The sequence below is a fragment of the Bos taurus genome, chromosome X (genome assembly GCF_002263795.3).
Source record: "Bos taurus isolate L1 Dominette 01449 registration number 42190680 breed Hereford chromosome X, ARS-UCD2.0, whole genome shotgun sequence".
Taxonomy (NCBI): Eukaryota; Metazoa; Chordata; class Mammalia; order Artiodactyla; family Bovidae; genus Bos; species Bos taurus.
Genome location: NC_037357.1, coordinates 132244591 through 132269445, shown reverse-complemented (window position 1 = coordinate 132269445; position 24855 = coordinate 132244591). Strand labels below are relative to the sequence as shown.

Genomic DNA, 24855 nt, shown 5'->3' with positions numbered 1-24855 from the left:
TGGTCTCTAATATACAATTTATGGAGAAGGCAATGCTCTAATATACAATATGGAGAAGGCAATGGCACCCCACTCCAGTACTCTTGCCTGGAAAATCCCATGGACAGAGGAGCCTGGTGGGCTGCAGTCCGTGGGGTCGCTAAGAGTTGGACATGACTGAGTGACTTCACTTTCACTTTCAAATGCAATTTTTTTTAAGTAGTAGACCAACTTTGTTAGGCTTAGATTGAGTAAAGAATTTTGCTTATTTAACATAATTTTAGAAAAGTGTACAAAAAACCGCTCCAAGAATGATATATTAGCGAGGCTTGAGTATATAGTCCATTATAACAATCCATTTGGATCCATTTAGTGAGTGGGAAGGAGAGAAATTAGCATTTGTTGCACATTTACCTTGAGATAGGATCTCAGTTGATATCTTTGTTAAATTATTTCATTTTATCCCTACAGGAACTGTATTCAGTTCAGTTCAGTCGCTCAGTCATGTCCAACTCTCTGCGACCCCATGAATCACAGCACGCCAGGCCTCCCTGTCCATCACCAACTCCCGGAGTTCACCCAGACTCACGTCCATCGAGTCGGTGATGCCATCCAGCCATCTCATCCTCTGTTGTCCCCTTTTCCTCCCACCCCCAATCCCTCCCAGCATCAGGGTCTTTTCCAATGAGTCAACTCTTCACATCATTTGGCCAAAGTACTGGAGTTTCAGCTTCAGCATCATTCCCTCCAAAGAAATCCCAGGGCTGATCTCCTTCAGAATGGACTGGTTGGATCTCCTTGCAGTCCAAGGGACTCTCAAGAGTCTTCTCCAACACCACAGTTCAAAAGCATCAATTCTTCGGCGCTCAGCCTTCTTCACAGTCCAACTCTCACATCCATACATGACCACAGGAACTGTATTAGGTAGGAATGAATAATCACCCTGTTTTATAGATGTCTTCATGCATTCATTCAGATCAGGCAGCTTGCTATGTCCCGGGGCCTTCATGGTGAAAACAAGATGACTGGGGGTCTTGCCCATTGGGAGCACATGAGGAAACTGTAAGCATCAGGGAGCAGCCCCAAATGCCAGCTGTCACTGCAGTTGTTGTTCAGTTGCTCAGTCATGTCCGACTCATTGCAACCCCATGGACTGCAGTACTCTGGGGTTCCCTGTCCTTCACTCAAACTCATGTCTGTTGAGTTGATGATACCATCTAACCATCTCATCCTCTACCGCCCCCTTCTGCTCCTGCCCTCAATCTTTGCCAGCATCAGGGTCTTTTTCAGTGAGTTGGCATTACTCCTGAGCAATTAGCATAGAGCCAAGGGCTTGATTCTAAAGCATATGCATCTCTTACAATGTAAAACTTGAGGCTTTCTCCCCTCTTGGGTTTTTTTTTTTTTCCATGCTTCTGAATTGAAAAATCTTTATGCAGTCTGATTCAGCTTGTAGGCAAACATGTGCACTTTAAGTGATGTAAGGATGCAGAAAAGTTGCATCCAATTCTAACTTGAGGAAGGCCTGCAGTATTAAGTTTCCTGTGGCCATTCCACCCTTGACTAGAAGAGTAAAGATGGTTTACAAGTACACAGGTGCCAAAGCCCAAGGCAGACAGACAGGAACAGAGCTGTGAAGTCACGTTTTAGAGAAGAATGTTAAGTAATATGAAAACACAAATCCAAGGAACATTATGGAGTATCTACAACACCGAAGACATGTTTATAGGAGTGGCCAGCAATGTTATCACAACTGTGGATAGAGGTAGCTATTAGGAGCCCAGTTTTCTGAGTCAAAAATAGCTCTTGGACAAAGAATCACAGTTAAAAGGTGACAGTGCTAGGATTTGAACAAGGGTTTCCAAATTACAGGGTCAAGGTCATTGCCTTTTTACCACATTCTGGTTGCTGGAAAAGGCAAAGGGCTCAAGAATTGACCAAGAGGATTGACAAATAGAGACAGACAGAGATGGGATGAAGAAACAGAGCGACAAGCTGCTACTGCTGCTAAGTCGCTTCAGTCGTGTCCGACTCTGTGCGACCCCATAGATGGCAGCCCACCAGGCTCCCCTGTCCCTGGGATTCTCCAGGCAAGAACACTGGAGTGGGTTGCCATTTCCTTCTCCACTGCAGGAAAGTGAAAAGTGAAAGTGAAATCGCTCAGTCGTGTTCGACTCTTAGCGACCCCATGGACTGCAGTCTACGAGGCTCCTCCGTCCATGGGATTTTCCAGGCAAGAGTACTGGAGTGGGGTGCCATTGCCTTCTCTGAGAGCGACAAGGGCTCCTGGCAAATTTTTACAGGTAGTACGCATTCAAACTTGATGGAAGTTTAAACTTTTCATAAGTAGTATGCCAAGTTTCTTATGGATTTAGTGAAGAGTTTTGCTTATTTAACATCATGTTAGCAAAGTGCACATACAATCACACCAAAAATTATGTAGTAGTGAGGCTTGAGAATAGTGTATTGGATTGGTCAATAAGGTCATTTGGGTGTTTCCATAAGCTGTTATGGAATAAGCCACAGGAACTTTCTGGCAAACCCTATATATGATAAAATTCATTTGTGGAAAGAGCAGTGGGTCACAATTCTATGCTTGATGAGATGGGCCTGTGAGAGGTAGAGTTGAATGGGTCCAGGTAGGACCTGCTGGGTCAAAGGGAGATGCCATGTAGGCATCCATGCTCCTGTTGTGTTAGACTTCAAATGCAGATCTTCTTCCAGAACATTCTATCTTAACTGTTATGGGGCCATGTTCTCTCTCCTGCTAGCTGAGAATTTATCCATGTTAGACTGGCCCAGATTTTTAGGAAGTGCTGAGAAATGCAACTCATACTAGCCATTTCATCTGGACATTGCACAATTTATAGCTGGAGAAAAGAACTAGTGGATCCCAGTTGGAAACCATGATGTAAGTGTAAATGCTGTCTACTTGAGTGTCCCGGGTACACTGGAGTATTAGTGCTGTTTGCAGTTTTTTTAACTTTAGCTTGAATATTTCAGGCACCTGGAGGCAGTCCAGATGAGAGCAGTGGAGACAATTAAACACTTGGAACTGACGAGTCCTGAGGAAAGAAGCTGGCTGCCTTTGGAGGAGGGAGGAGATCATTTTAAGGATATAAAAGGGATGATAACCAGCTGTTATCCACGTTCATTGGCAGAGATAAGTATCTAACCAGTCGCAGAGGAAATCTCAAACAGAAGAAAGAACACAAAGAAACCGGCTGGATACTAGACTAGAGCCATAAAGAGACTATACCCTCCTCCCATTGAAGGGATACTGGAAGCGGAAATACCACTGCTGACCTCTGTGTGGTATTTTGAGCATCAGCACAGTGTGCAATATAAGCAAACCCTCAATAAACTGAAGTTTTCTTTCTCTTTCCCTGAAGAAATTCAGGTCAGAAGATGGTAAGTATTTTTTTGCCCTAGGCCAAGGGCTGGCAAAGTCCAGTGTGTGTGCTAAGTCACTTCAGCTGTGTCCAACTCTCTGCAACACGGACTGTAGCCCACCAGGCTCCTCTGTCCATGGGATTTTCCAGGCAAGAATACTGGAGTGGGTTGCCATGCCCTCCTCCAGGGGATCTCCCCAACCCAGCGATCAAACCCACATTTCCTGCATTGGTAGGCGGGTTCTTTACCACTAAGCGCCACCTGGGAAGCCCTGGCTGAGGGCCAGATCTGACCTGCTGCCTGTTTTTGCCAGTAGTCTTATTGGAACACGCCATTGCCCGTTCATTTGCATCTATACTAGGCTGCTGGAGACCTATCATGGCTGAGTTGAGTAGTTGTCATGGGGACGAGATAACCTTCATAGCTGAACATATTTACTCTGGTCCTTTATAAGCAGAGTTTGCAGAGCCCTGCTGCTGGATAAAGATCAGGAAGAAGGAGCTGTCTGGGGTCTTCCAGGGATAGGCTTCAATTATTGCTTTGGATAAAGGTGAGTTGACTCTGAAAATTCCACTGAATGAAAAGTCAATGTCAATGGCATTGGCTGGAGATGTCATGCATTTAGGTGGCATGAAGTGCTTTTCTTGGGCTCCCCAAGAATTGCTATAGGTGTTTGCATCAGTGAAGGCGAGCAATTTTATGCCTATCAAGTATGTGCACTGAAGGTGCAGTGACCCCTGTCAGTTTCACTGCTGAGCTGTCCTTTCAAATCACGTAATGTTTATGTCCCCCACCATAGAATAAAGATTTCCAAAGGAGGTGGTATGAAGTTGACAGTTGGGTCTTCTCTCTCCCACATGAGTTGGTCTTGACCTTTGAGGAGAGGCAAAGCTTCTCAACCAAATAAAAACAGCACTCACAGAGAACAACACCTGGGTGGTTTTAAAAACTAGATAAGCCTTGAGATGGAAGAAAAGATTCCCTTTTATGTTTTGGTGTTCATTTTGATTCTTTGTTATCAAGTATATGATAAGATCAGGTCTGAGAGTCACAGTAAATGCAGTTTTGTGCCATCCTAAGCTTTCTTCCCCAGTAAAAGAAGGCAGATTTTATTCTTTCTAACTTGCAGGCTCTTGTTTCTAAGGCCTTGAACTCCCGGCTGATACTGAAAAGGCTTTGACAGGTCAAAGGGAAGCATTTTGAGCTGGAACAAAGCAACTCAAAGCCTCTATTCTCTCTGGTACCCAGCCTTGAAAATGCAAACAAAAGCAAGGCAGGGCAAGGCCAACCAATCACAGTCCAGACACGGGAGCCCAGGCACTGAGAATTTCCCAGTAGCCCCTGCACTCACCTCTCAGTGATATTCTTAGCGGTCTGTAGGAAACGCGCGTGATCATTCTCCTTCAGAGAGTGTTCTGCTTGGGAGATGAGTGATGCCGACCGCTCGATGCACTGTTTGCAGTTTGCAATCTGCTGAGCCAGTTTGCGAAGCCTCATCACCTGGAACAAAAGAGGCACAGAGATGGTTGGTTACCCGGGTGGGCTTGCTTAGTGAAAATGCATTGTGCTGGACTCTCGCAGTGTGCGAGTTCGGTTGTGTGCGAGTCATCCTTCACTAAAAGTGCAAAAGGGAGGCAGAGAAAGCTGTGAACCCCAGTCATGGCACTCTTGTCTGAGCTATTCTTTATCTTCTTGGAGAAGTGTCACTAATTTGTTTCAGGAGGAAGCCCTGAATTGCGAATTGCTTCCCTGTTAATGGGGAAAAAAGGTGTTGCCCAGTGTGAGTTAGAGGGTCACTGGGCCTCTTCCCTCAGCTATTCTAACACAATGACTGTAAGATCACAGGGAACCCTGGAACTTTCTCTATCATATGTTTTCAGCCAATGAGAAAATAAAACATCGCTGTAGGTGCAAAACGTGTGGCTTAAGTCAAATCAAAAGTTCTTTGCCATCCATGTAATAAAATGGTGATGTAAACACATTAGATAGTACTATTTCCCACACTATTGCAAACTCATGTGTTAAATTAACAGAAAGGGAGCATTTTTTCCATTGATTAATATTTTTCCTGTTCCACAGATGAGAGAAAGCCAAAAAAAGCACAGCTGGGCCATTTCCCCTCACCGGGAACGTCATTTCCAGGCACTTTGTGCTTGCTTGATAACTAAAACTATTTTGATAAGCAGTTCCCAGTCCGGATAAAAATGCTCATTTGGTTCCAGTCTCCATTCCAACTTCTGATTCCGTCTTGCTTGAAAACGACCCTCAAACATAACTGACCATCACCTCGGGGCAGGCTGCGATAAGTCCATGGTAACCCACTTGACCGGTTGCGCTGGTGTTTGGAGTGTGCTGGGAGATGAAGCCCTCTGGCCAGAAGCCAGGGGAAAATGAGAGTGCTAATTGGAACAGCAGTGCACCCTGTGTGCGTGGGCCCCCGCCCCCCCCAGCTCAAGTCTACACAGCCTGGGACAGGTCTTGGCCGGCTTTCTGATCATTCTGGAATGGAAAACAGCCTGGGGTGAAAGGGTAGGGAGGAGGCCAGTTCATCTGTCTTGCAGACAAGGCTGGCTTGGGTTCCCTCCAGAATTCCTGCTAACTCCAAGAAATTCCTCCTTTCTCCAAGTCATCATTATCATCCCCGTGCAAGTCTAATCGAAGTAAAGGAAGGAAGGAGATGTCAGAACTCGAGGCCTCTGAGGACTGTCCAATTTCAGCTCTGTTGTACCAGAGCAGACAAAGGAAATGAATGCTGAACTGTGAGGCGGCAGCCACAAGATTGCAGGCAAGAGTGAGATTCTTGAAAGTCAAGGGTTAGAGAAATGAAGTGTCAAAACTCTGGGGCATAGAGTATGTTATCTTAAGCCCGGTAAAAGATTTACCACATTATATATAATTACAGTGACCATCACTGCCGATTAACTGTGTTTGTTAGTTGAATAAAATGACACTTATCGTACACCAAATAGAATTTAGCTTCTAACAGCATTATATCCAGAGGTAAAGCTCAGAAAGGCATCGAGTCCAATTCAAGATGTTGGAACACATCCAGAAGAAATTGTCAGAGGAAGGAATACTTAATCACAAGTTACATGGTAGAACTGAAGGTATTTAGTATAGTTCTAACAGCAACAAAACAAATAAGGTCCAAGTATTCCTTTTGAATAACTTCATGTCCTTTCAGTATACGTTGTAGTGATCACACAGATTACAAATGGAAAAATGCTTGACCTGCACTTTCTTCTTAAAAAAAAAAAACAAAAAAACACAAAATTCTGTCATGATGCTGGAAATTCAAAGTGACATAAGAAGAAAAGGAAAAAGGTCCTAAATCATGCATAAGTTGAATTCAAGCCAAAATGAGAGCCGCCTTAGAAAATATACAAATGTTTTACAGAAGACAACTTGGTTTAATTTTAATTTTACTCTGTGTAGAATTCCATCTGATAGACCAGACCGGAGCTTTATAAGCCTGGTGTGCACAAGAATCAGTTGGGGATCTCTTAAAGAAAACCTGTAAATGTCTGGGCCAACATTTCGAAATCCTAGGTGAGGAGTTATAATTGGCGGGCTGTGGGAATCTGCATTTTAACAAGCAATAATGTTTTTTGATCTGCAGGTGATGAATCACCAGAATGGATGGGATTAGCATTTAAAAAAACTAAATGAAAGAGGAGAGGAGAAAAGATAGTAGCAGAGTGCATTCCTTGTAGAAAGGGTAAGTTGGGTTTGGTAAAACTTACTTCTCTATGTGTCCGTGTGTGTCGGTGCTGGGTTTGATGTATTTTTTACTGTGGGTTTCAGTAAAAAAGAGAAAAAAGAAAAGAAAACCACTTTCCTAAGTTAGTTCACAAACTATGGTCTATGGACCATATCCAGCACAAAACCTGTTTGTGTAAATAAAGTTTTATTGGCACAGGGCCACATGTATGTGTTTATGAATCATTTATGGCTGCTTTCACACTACTATTTCTCACTATACCAGCAGTGAGCAGTAATGACAGAGCCTACAGGTCACAACTGAAAATATTTATTATACCTGGCCCTTTACAAAGTTTGCTGACCTAAACGATTCTAATCGGATGGCCATGATTTGGATCACATTATAATGAAGCACCGTCCTACATGGTACCACACTTCAGGATCAGACACTGAGTATTTAGCAAAATACGAATGCCTTCATTAGAAAACACCATTTAAAATATATTACTTAAATTTTTTTTTCCAAGTTGGCAGTGTTCTTTATTCCTTGGGGAAGTGTGACTGAATGTTGTAATTTGTGGAGTTCACTTCCACAGTCATCATGGAAATACTTTGTTGGAATCTCCTTTTACTGGGGATATAGGCCTATTTATATCAATTTACTTGCTGTTTATTTTACCTTACAAATGCTTTTTAAAGTGGCCCTTTATTTTTCTTTATATTTTAAGTGCTTTTATTATCTACATAGGGTTCTCACCCCAAAATTGTTTGGTTCAAACCATTGAGTCTCAATTAACAGAAGTATCTTAACTGACAATAAGGACTGTACTGAGCATTTTTATAAGGCTATACAAAAGCCCTGACATGGACTCCAAGGTAATTACCAGCAATTTGGGAGACTCAGAGCACATAAAAGTAGTGATGAGAAGGGACCCCCTTTTGTTTTTAGCTGCAGCTTTCTCAGATATGTGTCTAAACATAAATAGTTTGCTTAACCTGGAGTCTGCTGTCAGCTTTTCATGTGTTGATGTGTGGATGTGAAATTTATCCCCTTCTGCTGAAGAAATAAGCCAGCTCTTTCTTGGGGAGTCTCAGAGCTTGAGACTCTTCGTCAGTACAAGTATAAAGGCTGTTGAGCTGTTATTTCTAAGAAGGTGCAATGGTCTGAGGGAAGGAATTACCAGTCTGTGCTAATGGGTAACAGCATCATCTGATTGGCAGCCTTCCCCAGCCCCTCCCAGCGCCCCCCACCCCCACTGTGGTTGGAGGATATGCAGTGAGTTTGTTTTCTCTGGGTCTAGGGCATTATGACTGGCACTAAATTCAGAGGCAAAGTCAAGAGGTGGGTCAGATTAACCTTTGTGGGCTCCATGATTCTGCTTTAGCTCCTCACTTCTGAGTGCTGGTCCGAGTGCTTCTCTGGATTGCATTTCTTCAGACTTCCCACCCTGGACACCCTCACTGGGCCCCAAGCCCATACTTGGAGATGCTGGGCAGGGAGTTGGCATGCATGCTCATCTTTTCTTCAAAATGTCTCTCTGACACCCAATTCCCTGGCCAGGGACTTAGTCACTGTGAATTCCCAGGTTAGGGATGAACTAGTCCTTGGACATGTGCCAAGGTAGTAACTCAATGGAGAGCTGAACTGGGCCTTCATCTTTCTTCTGAGATCACATCCCTGGGCAAACATGCATTTTTAAGAAGGGATATACCTCAAAAGTACAGTTTTTCAAGTCATATGACCAATGTTGCCATACATAGCACCAGCGTTAGCAAATGTCAGTGTTTTCATCATATTAGCATAGGATTTTTCAGAAGGCAGTAAAATATTATTGACGACATTGAAGCCCTTGAACGTCCCTCCCTAATTCATGTCTCTCTCTAGAGGAAAACACACTTCTGATGACTCCCAAACATGCTAATATGTTTGCCTCAGTAGTGTATGCAATTGTTTGTAGTTCATCAAACTGTATATAATATTTCTTATTCTCTATGAATCATTATAAACCTTGCTTCTCTTTCTGTGACTCATCCATGTAAATATGTATCACCCCCAGTTCATTGCTTTTAATTTCTGAAGACTGTTTCATGGTATAAATACACAAGTTCAGTTCAGTCACTCAGTTGTGACCAACGCTTTGCAACCCCATGGACTGCAGCACACCAGGCCTCCCTGTCCATCACCAACTCCCAGAGCTTGCTCAAACTCATGTCCATCGAGTCATGAGTGATGCCATCCAACCATCTCATCCTCTGTCACCCCCTTCTCCTCCTGCCCTCAATCTTTCCCAGCATCAAGGTCTTTTCCAATGAGTCAGTTCTTTGTATCAGGGGGCCAAAGTACTGGAGCTTCAGCATCAGTCCTTCCAATGAATATTCAGGACTGATTTCCTTTAGGATTGACTGCTTTGATCTCCTTGCTGTCCATGGGACTCTCAAGAGTCTTCTCCAACACCACAGTTCAAAAGCATCTGTTCTTTGGTGCTCAGCCCTCTTTATGGTCCAGCTTTCACATGCATACATGATTACTGGAAAAACCTGGTATTCCCATCTCTGTAAGAATTTTTCAGTTTGTTGTGATCCACACAGTCAAAGGCTTTAGTATAGTCAATAAAGCAGAAGTAGATGTTTTTCTGGAATTCTCTTGCTTTTTCTATAATCCATTGGATGTTGGCAATTTGATCTCTGGTTCCTCTGCCTTTTCTAAATCCAGCTTGAACATCTGAAAGTTCTCAGTTCACATACTGTTGAAGACTGGCTTGGAGAATTTTGAGTATTACATTGCTAGCGTGTGAAGTGAATGCAGTTGTGTGGTAGTTTGAACATTCTTTGGCATTGCCTTTCTTTGGGATTAGAATGAAAACTGACCTTTTCCAGTCCTGTGACCACTGCTGAGTTTTCCAAATTTGCTGGCATATTGAGTGCAGCACTTTTACAGCATCATCTTTTAGGACTTGAAATAGCTCAGCTGGAGTTCCATCACCTCCCCTAGCTTTGTTCATAGTGATGCTTCCTAAGGCCCACTTGACTTCAGACTCCAGGATGTCTGGCTCTAGGTGAGTGATCACACCATCGTGTTTATCTGAGTCATGATGATCTTTTTTATATAGTTCTTCTATGTATTCTTGCCACCTCTTCTTAATATCTTCTGCTTCTGTTAGGTCCATATCTTTTCTGTCCTTTATCGAGCCCATATTTTCATGAAATATTCCCTTGGTATCTTTAATTTTCTTGAAGAGATCTCTAGTTTTTCCCATTCTGTTGTTTTCCTCTGTTTCTTTGCATTGATCACTTATAAGTTCGTTGTCATAAAACAGCTTTACTGAGATACAGGTAATATAGAAGAAACTGCACATAGTTCAAGTACAAATCAGATTAGTTTTCAAATATGTGTAAACCCATGAAAGAGTCCCCATTTTCAAGGTAATGAATATATATATATATATATATATGTATGTATGTATGTATCATACCCCCAATTCTCTTCCTGCACCTTTGTCATTTATCCTGCCCACCCCTCTGTCACTCATACTTAAGCATTCACTGATTTGTTTTCTGCCACTGTAGCTAATTAGAAAGAGTTGTTTCTGGAATTCTGTATGAATGTACTCATGCAGTATATACTATTTTCTGTCTGGCTTTTTTCACTCATGATTCATGTTGTCACATGGGCTTCCTTGCTGAATAGCGTTGTATGGAAATGCCACTAATCATTTCTGTATTCATCTATTGATAGCCTTTGGGTCATTTGCAGTCAAGGGCTATTGTTGTTGTTTAGTCATTAAGCTGCGTTTGACGCTTGCAACGCCATGGACTGTAGCCTACCAGGCTCCTCTGTCCATGGGATTTCCCAGGCAAGAATGCTGGGGTGGTTTGCCATTTCCTTCCCTAGGGAATCTTCCTAAACAAGGGATCTCCTACATCTACATTGGCAGGTGGCTTCTTCACCACTAGTGCCACCTGGAAAGCTATTACCCTTAATATTACCATGAAAATTCATGTCCAAGTTTTATATAAACATCTGCTTTCATTTTTCTTGGTAAACACCTAAAATGGCTGGCTGGAAGGGTACGTGTATATTTAACTACTGAAGAAACTGTCAGTTTTCTAAAATACAGTTTCCATTCTTAGAACCGTGTGTGAGTTACAGTTAATCCACATTCTTACCAGCACTTGGGATAGTCCATCTTTTTAATTCAACCGTCCTAAGAGGTAAGTAGTTGTATCTCACTGAAGTTTTACTTTGCATTTCCTTAATGACTTAATGATTTTGACCATCTTTTCATGTGCTTATTTGCCATCCTGATACCTTCTTTGGTAAAGTAGCTATTCAAATCTTTTATCTGTTTTGGTGAAGGGGTCATCTATTTCCTTAATCATGAGTTTTGAAAATCTGTTATATATTCCAGATACACGTACTTGGTTAAATAAATCATTTATAAGTATTTTTTCCTAATGTGTGGTTTGTCTTTACATTCACTTAAGAGTGCCTTGAGAAGTTACTTTTGATAATATAAAATGTATAATTATCTCTTTAGTGTGTAAATATTTTTTTTTTTGTTTTTGCCACTGTATATAATCTTGGGCCAACCCAACGTCACTAAGATTTCCTCCTGTGTTTTCTCTTCTAGAGTCTTCATAGTTTTTACATTTAAGTATATGACCCATGTATATTTAATTTTTGTATTTAGTGTGAAGTACAGATCAAGTTACCTATTCTTATGTGTAGAGTCTCCCCCTGTGGAGGCTGAAACTCAGCTTCCAAAATTGCCTGAGTTTTCTTTGCAACTTCAGTGTAGATATTTTCCCCTCCAAAACTTCTAATTTGTTGCTTTTATATCTATTTTTTCTTATTTCCTATCTTCCTTTTCGTGGTTTCACAACTTTCTGCTCTTCTAAGATAGAAGTTATTCCTCTATGGATCTCTTTGAACATCTAAATATTTTCCCATCAAATTCCTTTCATCTGAGGTGAGAAAATGTCTTCGTTGATTTTGTTGGGGGTGTTTTAGAAATTCAAGATGTCTTTATATGCTTTGGAATTGCGGTTTGGGTTTCAGTTTTCAAAGGGCAGCAGTCATTCGTAAGTTTTTCCTCCCTCACTCACCTGGCTTAGCCTACCCTGTCTGTCTTAGTCACCCTCACCTCATCCTTGGGGGTCCTCATGCAGGAATCTTGCAGGAATCTTGTATTATCTCTGCATTGCTGAGGCTCTCGCATTTTGTGTAGGCATCAGAAACAGTAAGTGCAGAGCCAGGCTCCAACCCAACCGACTTGCTCCAGACTCCCAGGCCTGAAGTTTGCCAAAAGCTCTGACCCAAGGTGGAGGCTGGCAAGAAACTTTTCTCAGTCCCTTTCAGTGAGCTGAGAAGCCTATCTCGTTTGGGGCCCAGCTATGTGTTTCTTTGCTTTTCTCTTTGACTACGTTCTGGATCACAGACACATTCAGGGCAGAGTGGGTACACCAGAGCATGAAGCCCACGTATCATCATGGCTGGAACTGGGGACACCCTTTCGCTACTTTGATCTAGTTTATGAGAGTAACCCTCATGCTGGGGAGGTAAGTAAGGGAAAGGAGGACCTGCTGGCCAGGAGGTTGTGGTGGAGTCATTGCAGGCTGAATAAGGGCCCCCAAAGATGCCCACATCCTAATCCCAGGAGTTTAAAAAAATGTGACCTTACATGTTCCTTTACAGAGGCGTCTTGGCAGATGTGACTAGATTCAGAATCTGGAGCTGGGGGAAAATTATCCTGGATTATCTGGGTGATCCCAATGTAATTATAAGGGTCCTGATGAGAGAGAACCAGGAGAGTCTGTGCCAGAGAAAAGAGATCTGAGGCGGGAAGTAATGCTCAGAGTGATGTGATGAAGAAACCATCAGCCAAGGAATGCTGGCGGCTCCTATAAGCCAGAAAAGAAATGAATTCCGCAGAAATTCCGCAGAAAGAAACCATCAGCCAAGGAATGCTGGCGGCTCCTATAGGCCAGAAAAGAAATGAATTCCGCAGAATTCCGCAGAAAGAAACAGCACTGCTAAAATATTGACAGGAGCCTAGTTGTGACTGGTTTTAGACTTCTGACCTCCAGAAGGTCAGATAATAAATCTGTGTTGTGTTAAGCCACTAAGTGTGGTAATTTGTTTGAGCAGCAGTAAGGAAGTAATGTGTATTAAGAGCTGATCCCTGCACGTGACCATGTAAGGGCAAACAAACTGCCTTCCATATGCATATTAATAATTAATTACAATTGTTTTCAGGCTCTCATGTGTCTGAGAACCTGGAAGATGTCAGGTATTAAGAAATATACACATGGTGCCTGATGATGGAAGAGGACACAGATCCAATACAGATTCCAGACTGACAGTATAATTTCTATGTGGGGTAAGTAATTGTTTAACACATCTCAGTCCATCCTTGGCCAGGGAATAATTTTTTTAAAAAAGCTTCATTTTGTACAGGAGTATAGCCGATCAACAATGTTGTAATAATTTCAGATGAACAGCAAAGGGATGGACTCAGCCATACATATACATGTATCCATTCTCCCCCAAACTCCCCTCCCATCCAGGCTGCCACATGACATTGGGCAGAGTTCCCTGTGCTTTTCAGCAGGTCCTTGTTGGTTATCCATTTTAAATATAGCAGACTGTACATGTCCATGCCAAACTATCTCTTCAAGTCAGAGAATAATTTTATATTAATTTGATAATCCACTGGAACAGCTTCAAGACTTATTTGATTTGACTTTAACTTTTGTGATCATCATCACAATGTACATGTATAAATGTTTTTCATTCTACATAGACAAAGCAGTCTAGAACATTATACAATGAGAAATACCTTTCAAATTTTGTAGAAAACCAAAGAGCATAGACATTTTTTTTTGTAATCTCTATATACTACTTAATTCTTGCCAATTGGATTTAATTATACATATTTCCTTATAGTTATGAGCACTAATAAGAGAAATTAAAGAATTGATTTGATCATGAACAAACTTTTTTATTTTTAAATATTTACAAAATTGTCTTGAAGGTGGCAGAGAAATGGGATAAAGTGGATCAAAAATCTATCAATACAAATATGACTACTTTAAAAATAGAATAAAGTGATTCTAGAATTATCAACATTTTGAAATAAATTTTGAATAAGATGGCCATAAAGAATATAATTTAAACTGGTGAATTGCTTTTTGAATATAGGGCACTGTAAAACCATGGGAATTTCAGCCATATAAACATTAGAAAAGAAATACTATTAATAGATCCACAAAGGGGTTTATGATACAGTGCAATGATAGGAGTTTTGCCACCATGAAATGACACCTGTCTAAATTCCCTCAGGGGCATGAGAAAGCACTTCATAATTTCTGTAGATAAAGACTGATTTATTTAAACATTTATTTAGTGCTGTGTTAAGTGCTGGGATACAGCAGTAAATGTAAAATGAACTCTTCTCTATGAAACCCACCTTCTCCCAGAGAAGAGAGACAGAAAATTGGGGCTCTAATATACCAGAGCTCCAGGCTGTGCCTGGAGTTGGGTCATGGAGCAGCCTTTGCATTGCAGGTGTGTTCAGGAGACCATCACACAAAAGAAGGGTGGAGCAAAAACTGGCCCATGAAGGGGCTTTGACCTACATCCTAAAGACTTAAAGAGTACAACCACAGAAAATACAGAAAAAGGAGGCATTCAGTATTTCTTAAGCTATTGGCGTGCATGGGAGTATATTTTCTCCAGGTAGAGAATTTGAAACCTTCTGCCCTAGAAATCGTACCTTTCCTTCTTTGATCTTGGTTCCAATGATTTGTCGTCTTTGCTGAATGATCTCAATAAGAAGATCACATTCCTCCATCAATTTGGCTTCTTGACGTGATGCATTGACCTATGGGATAGATAAAATGGTGAGCATTAATTTAGTGTTTGTTTTCCATTAAATGCTCCTTTTTAAGATGTAGACTAGTAAATTTCTATTAATTGCTGGAAAGATATTTCATTTAAAAATTTATTGAGGAAAAGTTGCTGTACAATCGTATATAAGTTAGGCGTACAATATAGTGAGTCACAATTTTTAAAGGTTATACTCCATGTCTAGTTATTATTAAATACTGGCTATATTCCCTGTGTTATACAATATATCCTTGTAGCTTATCTATTTTATACATAGTAGTGTATACCTCCTGGGTTGGGAAGAGCCCCTGGAGAAGGAAATGGCTACCCACTCCAGTATTGTTGCCATGGAGAATCCCATGGACAGAGGAGCCTGGTGGGCTACAGTCCACAGGGTCACAAAGAGTCTGACACAAGTGAGTGAGTAACACACTTTCACAGTTTATACCTCTTAATCCCCTACTACGTCTTCCCTCTCTCCACTGGTAACCACTAGTTTGTTCTCTAAATCTGTGATAAAAAGGTGTTTTCAATGTTAACTCTTCTTCCAATTATGCAGGGATGGCAAATATAAGACTTACATGTCTACTCCCTACCTTGCATCCTTGGAAAACATTTATTAGCCATCTCTTTTTGCTAAGCCATGCCCAATCTCAGGATCATTCTTAACACATCAAGTATGTAGCTATTACCAATTAATTGAAAATTGATATTTGCAATTCCTGTTTTTATATTTTGAAGGGAAGTGCAGTTTGAAGCTACTAAACAAAAGTTAAAGTAACACTGTTCTTTTATGGAGGATAGATAATGATCAATATCTTTTGGACACATTTTCCAAAAGCAAGCTAGCAAGGTGGCATCACATTTATTTACCTTGTCTTTTATATACAGATGCAAACTTTGTGTTTAGTCACTATGAAAACATCAAAAAGGAAAAGGATGGTTGAATATTTTATAAATCTTATGACATAATTTTAAATGTTATCTCTGGAAATCTGGCGATCTACCATGAAAGCCTGCCATTCTGCTGGCAAGGTCGATCATTGTCAAATGGCTTGCATTTGAAGTTTGTAAGGCTCACTGTATGCAAGAAAGGGTTAACATTAGCTCATTCTTGGCAACTGGGCTTGGGAAATACTGTGCACATGCTGTGTCTTCCACCTCATGATGATTCTGAAATGTTACTCATAGAGACCCAAAAACCACAGCTGTGGGAGATGGAGATAGGACAGGCCCGAGTTTTATGATTTTAACACAGCACCGGAGAAGTGGCTATGCTGTTACAAAGAATGCCAACAGACAATTGATGATTCCAGTATAACTCAGGGTCAGGGAGGAGACAGGGCCCAGACATGTAGCCCTTTTGATTGGGCATACTTTATTTAACTAGAGTAGTTTCAATCTCTATGAGTGAGATAAACTGGAAGTGGGGTCAGGAGTTCTTGTCATTCCTTTTGACTTCATACTGAATTTAATAACCGACAACAACCGAGCTGTGAAAAGGATGGCAGTCTATTGAAAGCATGGACCCATTATGATGGAGAAAGTGAAATTTGTGGAAAATAGCACCTTACACTTGAAAAATATCTCCTGGCATGACCCCTAAGAGCTAAGCTGTATTTGAACATGGACATACAATCAAGGTAAATCTGACCAGAGGCAAGCTTCTTGTAGGGATCTTTGGGTGTTGTATGACATGAGGCATCTATTCCAGGCACCTGGAGCCATATTTAACATGGAATAGACATTCAAAAACTATTTGTTCAATGAATAGATAGTGAAAATGACCTTCCAACAAGAGGCAAGGTAACATGTAATCAGGTATCCTGGTATACTGCAAGTAGGTAATATGTGGGGATTGAACGTGTTGGTTTCCCAAGACTGTGTAGACACAGAAGTATGTCATCATGCTTCTTTTTAGGGGGAAGGTATTGATTTTCCTTATGGCCTTATTGAAATATTCTTTGTTATCATAAAATTCACCCATTTAAAGTGTACAGTTTGTGGGTTTGAGTGTACTCAGAGTTTCAGAATCATCATCACAATCTAATTTTAGAAAATTTTCCACACCCCCTAAAGAATTCCATACCCATTTGCAGTAACTCCATCTTCTGAATACCTACCCTATTTGAGGGCATAGGTGACCACAAGTCTATGATCTGTCTCTTTATGCATTTGCCTGTTCTCTGCATTTCATATAAATGGAATCAAACAATATATGATCCTTGTTGGTCTGGCTGATTTCACTTAGCATAATGTTTTCAAGATTGCTCCATGTCATACCATGTGTCAGTACTTCATTCCTTTTTATGCCAAATATTATTACAGAAGTAATACACCACATTTTGTTTATCTGTCCTCTAGTAGATGGACATTTGGGTTTGCTTCTATTTTTTGGTTACTTAGAAACAGTATCACTGTGAACATTCATGTATAAATTTCTGTGTGCACATATGTATTCATTCTTCTTGAGTATAGAAGAATTGCTGGGTCACACGTCAACTCTGTGTTTAACTTTTTGAAGAACTGCCAAACTGGTTTCCAAAGGGGCCGCATCATTTTAGATTCCAAGAACAAGTATGTGAGGCTTCCAGTTTCTCAACATCCTTGTCAACACTTGACACTGTCTGTCTTTTCTGTTTTATTCATCATAGTGGGTGTGGAGTAGCATCTTATTGTGGTTTTGAGTTGCATTCCCTGATGGCTAAAGATGTTGAGCATCTTTTCATGTGCTTATGGAACATTTGTGTACCTAATTCAGAGATGACTGTTCAGATCTTTTGTGCCTTTTGTAATTGGGCCATTTACCTTATATAGTTAAATTCTATGATTTCTTTATATATTTTGGGTACTCAGTCCCTTATTAGCTATGTGCTTAGCAAATGTTTTCTCCCATTCTGCAGGCTGCTTTTCATTTTCTTGATGGTAACGGTAGAAGCACAAACGTTTTTAATTTTGATGACGTCTAAGTGATCCACTGTTCTATTGTCACTTGTGTTTTGGTATCACAGCTAAGAAACCCAATCCAAGGTTGTGAAGATGTATGCCTCTGTTTTCCTCTGCAAGCTTTATCTCTTACACATATAGCTGTGAGCCATTTTAAAATAAGTTTTATGTATGGTGAGAAAGAGGGGTCCAACTTTATCCTTTTATTTATGGATATCCAGTTGCTAAAGCACAAAAGAAAATTCTTTCCTCCATTGCAGTACCTTAGCACCTGGTCAAAAATCAATTGCTATATTGTGAGGTCCTTAGGTTTTGACATTACTGCTAACATATTCTCCGCTTAAAGATTTTTTTCCAGTTTTGACTAGACCTAGTGAGACCATCAGAGAAGGAAATGGCAACCCACTCCAGTGTTCTTGCCTGGAGAATCCCAAGGACGGGGGAGCCTGGTGGGCTGCAGTCCATGGGATCGCACAGAGTCGGACACGACTGAAGCGACTTAGCAGCAGCAGCAGCAGCAGTGAGACCATGCTAGTCACTCTCAAGCAGGTACCATGAAGTGTGGTATGGAGTACAAGCTCTTCTCATGGGATGATTTTGAGAAAGTCAAGGAGTATCTCTGTTTCTAAGTTTCTGTATGTTGTAAAATGAAGTGAATACTGCCTGAGTAGGATCATTGTGGTAAATACAATACCACAATACATGAGGAATCATATATGAGGAAATAACTTACATTATGAAGCCACAGACACATGTGAGGTAGTACTGTCTGCATCAAGAAGCAGTTTCGCTAAGAGACTATGATACAGTTTACGATCTATGTCACTCTCAAAATCATTGCAATTTGGGCTACTCTATGGTAGGAAAAGTGTGACGTTTCCAAATTTTTATAACACTACCAATCTTCCATTCCAACAGGTACAATAAAGTGAGTTGAATGCTATCCTATATTTCTAAACTCTTTCCACTACAAAGAAGTTTTCCACAGTAGTGCAGTTTGATGTGTTAAAATGTTCAAAAATGCTAAAGATCTGATTGGACTTCATTTGTATATAGGCTATTAAATCAAATATAGCAGGGTATATGGGTTGCCTGCAGTGTGTGCAGGTGTTTCTAGATCTTGGTTTTGGTTTGGAAGCTGGCCGCTCCCGGTTATGATTTTACCTTTTATGTCTGCTTCTGAAACCTGTGCAACATCACAGGAAAAGAAATGCAAATCAAAACCACAATGAGATACCACCTCAAAGGGTTAAGAATGGCCATCAACAAAAAATCTACACAAAATACTGTTGGCAGGCATGTCAATTGGGACAGACTCTTGAATAAATAAAGCACTGTTAAGAAAATAAAGTACTTATTAGTAAATTGGGGTTCAATTGAATTAAATTGGAGGAGAAAGAAAAAGTATTTGAAATCAGCTTGTGCTACTGCAGAGAGGCAACCAGAACACTTGATTATGGAAACTCTCCTTAGCTCTCTTTAGAACACTGTATGTGTCAGAGCTATTAAGTAACCAAGTAAGTCTTCTAAGCTTTCTTAGCACTGATTCATTACCTCTTTTTAGAACAATATATGTGTCACAGTAAGTAACTAAGTCTCCTTAGCTCTCCTTAGAATACTATGTGTCAGAGTAAGTAACTCTCCTTAGCTTGCTTTACAACACTGTATGTGTCAAAGTGAGTAAGTAGGTCAGAGTCCTTAGCTGCCTTAGCTCTCCTTAGAACACTGTATGTGTCAGAGTAATTAAATATGTAAATAGGTAATTCTCCTTAGCTCTCCTTAGAACACTATACCTGTCAGAATAAGTAAGTAACTAAGTAAGTCTTAGCTCTCCTTACCACACTGTATGTGTCAGAGTAACTAGGTAACCAAGTCTCCTTTATCCTCCTTAGCTCTCCTTAGAACACTATGTTTCAGAGTACATAAGTCTCTTTAGCTCTCCTTAGCACACAATATGTGAAGGAAAGTTACATGGCTCAAAATAGCCAGGATTTAAAACTCCCCTCTGGGTCCTCCCCACCATTCTATGCAAAACAAAGAACTCTGTCACCCGAAGTTAACGCCCAGCTCCCAGCCGGTCCAGCCTCTGGCCGATCTCCAGAATTCCTTGCCCCAGCCGTTTAAGAGATAACTACTCCAAAAGACCTTGGAGAAGAAGAACAGGGCCCCTTAAGACAGTATATATAGGCATATATGTGGAAATCTACTTACTCTTTTCTTGGGTTAGTGTAGCTGCTCACTAATCTGACTGCTGCCCCTTCTCGCCTCATTAAAGGTGATCTGTTGCTGTAAGTGCTGGTCTCATTATTTTTCTGAACCTCGCCTTCTCTAACTCCCTTACCCTACAATGTGTGTCAGAGAAACTAAGTGAGTCCTTAGCTCTTCTTAAAACACTGTATGTGTCAGAGAAAGTAAGTAACTAAGTCAGTCTCCTTACCACACTATATGTGTCAGTGTAGGTAAGTAAGTCTCCTTAGCTGTATTAGAATACTCTATGTGTCAGAGTAAGTAAGGAAGTAGTTAAGAGAAGGAAATGACAACCCACTCCAGTGTTCTTGCCTGGAGAATCCCAGGGACGGGGGAGCCTGGTGGGCTGCCGTCTATGGGGTCGCACAGAGTTGGACACAACTGAAGCAATTTAGCAGCAGCAGCAGCAGCACATTATGTGTCAGAGTATGTAGGACTCCTTAGAACACTATATGTGTCAGAGTACCTAAGTAAGTCTCCTTAGCCCACGTTAGCTCTACATAGAATGCTATATGTGTCAGAGTAATTCTCCTTAGCTCTCCTTACCTTTCCTTAGAACACTATGTGTCAGAGTAATTAAGTAAGTAGGCAAGTCTTCATAGCACATAATATGTCCAAGGAAGTAAATATATAAGGATGACTCTGTATCTCTGATTAGCTCTCCTGAGCCCTCCTTACAACAGTATCCATCAGAGAAAGTAAGTAACAGTATGACACATATTACTTACATTCTCTGACACATATAGTGTTTTAAGAAGAGCTAAGGACTCAGTTTCTCTGACACACATTGTAGGGTAAGGGAGTTAGAGAAGGCGAGGTTCAAACAGTATGAAAAAGCAAAATGAGAGGATACTAAAAGAGGAACTCCCCAGGTCGGTAGTTGCCCAATATGCTACTGGAGATCAGTGGAGAAATAACTCCAGAAGGAATGAAGGGATGGAGCCAAAGCAAAAACAACACCCAGCTGTGGATGTGACTGGTGATAGAAGCAAGGTCCGATGCTGAAAAGGCAATATTGCATAGGAACCTGGAATGTTAGGTCCATGAATCAAGGCAAATTGGAAGCAGTCAAACAGGAGATGGCAAGAGTGAACGTCAACATTCTAGGAATCAGCGAACTGAAATGGACTGGAAGGGGTGACTAACTTAGATGACGATTATATCTACTACTGTGGGCAGGAATCCCTTAGAAGAAACGGAGCAGCCATCATGGTCAACAAAAGAGTCTGAAATGAAGTACTTGGATGCAATCTCAAAAACAACAGAATGATCTCTGTTCGTTTCCAAGGCAAACCATTCAATATCACAGAAATCCAAGTCTACGCCCCAACCAGTAATGCTGAAGAAACCGAAGTTGAACAGTTCTATGAAGACCTATAAGACCTTTTAGAACTAACACCCAAAAAAGATGTCCTTTTCATTATAGGGGACTGCAAAAGTAGGAAGTTAAGAAACACCTGGGGTGACAGGCAAATTTGGCCTTGGAATACAGAATGAAGCAGGGCAAAGGCTAATAGAGTTTTGCCAAGAGAACGCACTGGTCATAGCAGACACTGTCTTCCAACAACACAAGAGAAGACTCTACACATAGACATCACCAGGTGGTCAATACCAAAATCAGACTGATTAGAGCTTTTCCATCTTTGGCTGCAGAGAATATATACAGTCAGCAAAAACAAGACTGGGACCTGACTGTGGCTCAGACCATGAACTCCTTATTGCCAAACTCAGACTGAAATTGAAGAAAGTAGGGAAAACCACTAGACCATTCAGGTATGACCTAAATCAAATTCCTTATGATTATACAGTGGAAGTGAGAAATAGAGTTAAGGGACTAGATCTGATAGATAGAGTGCCTGATGAACTATGGATGGAGGTTTTGTGACATTGTACAGGAGACAGGGATCAAGACCATCCCCGTGGAATAGAAATGCAAAATAGCAAAATGGCTGTCTGGGGAGGCCTTACAAATAGCTGAGAAAAGAAGAGAAGCAAAAAGAAAGGAGAAAAGGAAAGATACAAGCATCTGAATGCAGAGTTCCAAAGAATAGCAAGGAGAGATAAGAAAGCCTTCCTCAGTGATCAATGCAAAGAAATAGAGGAAAATAACAGAATGGGAAAGACTAGAGATCTCTTCAAGAAAATTAGAGATACCAAAAGAACATTTCATGCAAAGATGAGCTCGATAAAGGACAGCAATGATATGGACCTAACAGAAGCAGAAGATATTAAGAAGCGGTGGCAAGAATACACAGAAGAACTGTACAAAAAAGATCTTCACGACCAAGATATTCACGATGGTGTGATCACTCACCTAGAGCCAGACATCCTGGAATGTGAAGTCAAGTGGGCCTTAGAAAGCATCACTACGAACAAAGCTAGTGGATGTGATGGAATTCCAGTGGAGCTATTTCAAATCCTGGAAGATGATGCCGTGAAAGTGCTGCACTCAATATGCCAGCAAATTTGGAAAACTCAGCAGTGGCCACAGGACTGGAAAGGTCCATTTTCATTCCAATCCCAAAGAAAGGCAATGCCAAAGAACGCTCAAACTACCGCACAATTGCACTCATCTCACACGCTAGTAAGGTAATGCTCAGAATTCTCCAAGCCAGGCTTCAGCAATACGTGAACCTTGAACTTCCAGATGTTCCAGCTGCTTTTAGAAAAGGCAGAGGAACCAGAGATCAAATGGCCAACATCTGCTGGATCATCGAAAAAGCAAGAGAGTTCCAGAAAAACATCTATTTCTGCTTTGTTGACTATGCCAAAGCCTTTGACTGTGTGGATCACAATAAACTGTGGAAAATTCTGAAAGAGATGGGAATACCAGCCACCTGACCTGCCTCTTGAGAAACCTATATGCAGGTCAGGAAGCAACAGTTAGAACTGGACATGGCACAACAGACTGGTTCCAGATAGGAAAAGGAGTACGTCAAGGCTGTGTATTGTTACCCTATTTAACTTGTATGCAGAGTACATCATGAGAAATGCTGGGCTGGAAGAAGCACAAGCTGGAATCAAGATTGCCGGGAGAAATATCAATAACCTCAGATATGCAGATGACACCACCCTTACAGCAGAAAGTGAAGAGGAACTAAAAAGCCTCTTGATGAAAGTGAAAGAGGAGAGTGAAAAAGTTGGCTTAAAGCTCAACGTTCAGAAAACGAAGATCATGGCATCTGGTCCCATCACTTCATGGGAAATAGATGGGGAAACAGTGGAAACAGCGTCAGACTTTATTTTGGGGGGCTCCAAAATCACTGTAGATGGTGATTGCAGCCATGAAATTAAAAGATGCTTACTCCTTGGAAGGAAAGTAATGACCAACCTAGATAGCATATTCAAAAGCAGAGACATTACTTTGCTGACAGATGTCCGTCTAGTCAAGGCTATGGTTTTTCCAGTGGTCATGTATGGATGTGAGAGCTGGACTGGGAAGAAAGCTGAGCGCCGAAGAATTGATGCTTTTGAACTGTGGTGTCTCAAAGAGTTGTACTCTACTGAGCGACTGAACTGAACTACAGTGAAGTAAGTAAATCTCCTTCTCTCTCCTTAGCTCTGCTTAGCACATTACTTGTCAGAGTAAGATAGTAAGTCTCCTTAGAACACTATACATGTCAGAGTTAAGGAAGTATGTTTCCTTAGCTCTCATTAGAACACTGTATGTGTTAGAGAAAATGAGTAAGTCTGCTTTGCTCTACTTAGCAGCTGTATGTGTCAGAATAAGTTTCCTCTCCTTAGTACACTGTGTGTCAGAGTAGTAACTAAAGAGGTAAGTCTCCTTAGCACACTATGTTTCAGAGTAACTCAGTCAGTCTCTTTAGCTCTGCTTAGAACACTATGTGTCAGAGTAACTCAGTCAGTCTCCTTACTTCTCCATAGAACACTATGTGTCAGAGTAAATAAGTCTCCTTAGCTCTCCTTAGAACATTGTATGTGTCAGAGTAACAAACTCAGTAACTCTCCTTAGCTTTCTTTCAATTCAGTTCAGTCGCTCAGTGGTGTCCGACTCTTTGCAACCCCATGAAGTGCAGCACGCCAGGCCTCCCTGTCCATCACCAGCTCCTGGAGTTCACTCAAACTCATGTCCATCGAGTTGGTGATGCCATCCAGCCATCTCATCCTCTGCCGTCCCCTTCTCCTCCTACCCCCAATCCTTCCCAGCATCAGGGTCTTTTCCAATGAGTCAACTCTTCGCACGAGGTGGCCAAAGTATTGGAGTTTCAGCTTTAGCGTCAGTCCTTCCAAAGAACACCCAGGACTGATCTCCTTTAGAATGGACTGGTTGGATCTCCTTGCAGTCCAAGGGACTCTCAAGAGTCTTTTCCAACACCACAGTTCAAAAGCATTAATTCTTCGGCACTCAGCTTTCTTCACAGTCCAACTCTCACATCCATACATGACCACTGGAAAAACCATAGCTTTGACTAGATGGACATTTGTTGGCAAAGTAATGTCTCTGCTTTTGAATATGCTATCTAGGTTGGTCATTACTTTCCTTCCAAGGAGTAAGCGTCTTTTAATTTCATGGCTCCAATCACCATCTACAGTGATTTTGGAGCCCCCCAAAATAAAGTCTGATGCTGTTTCCCCATCTATTTCCCATGAAGTGATGGGACCAGATGCCATGATCTTCGTTTTCTGAATGTTGAGCTTTAAGCCAACTTTTTCACTCTCCTCTTTCACTTTCATCAAGA

General features: G+C 41.2%; 1 protein-coding gene across 3 annotated transcripts in view; it reads right to left on the bottom strand.

The window, feature by feature from the left end:
- Positions 1-24855, bottom strand: part of MID1 (midline 1) — a 149416-nt gene that overhangs the window by 37278 nt on the left and 87283 nt on the right. For all 3 annotated transcript variants that reach the window (XM_005228472.5, XM_005228478.5, NM_001192822.1), the window contains 2 exons: positions 14850-14957; positions 4724-4872 (listed from right to left, as the gene is read on the bottom strand). In XM_005228472.5, the coding sequence (XP_005228529.1) occupies positions 4724-4872; positions 14850-14957 (257 nt within the window). The remainder of the gene's footprint in view (positions 1-4723; positions 4873-14849; positions 14958-24855) is intronic.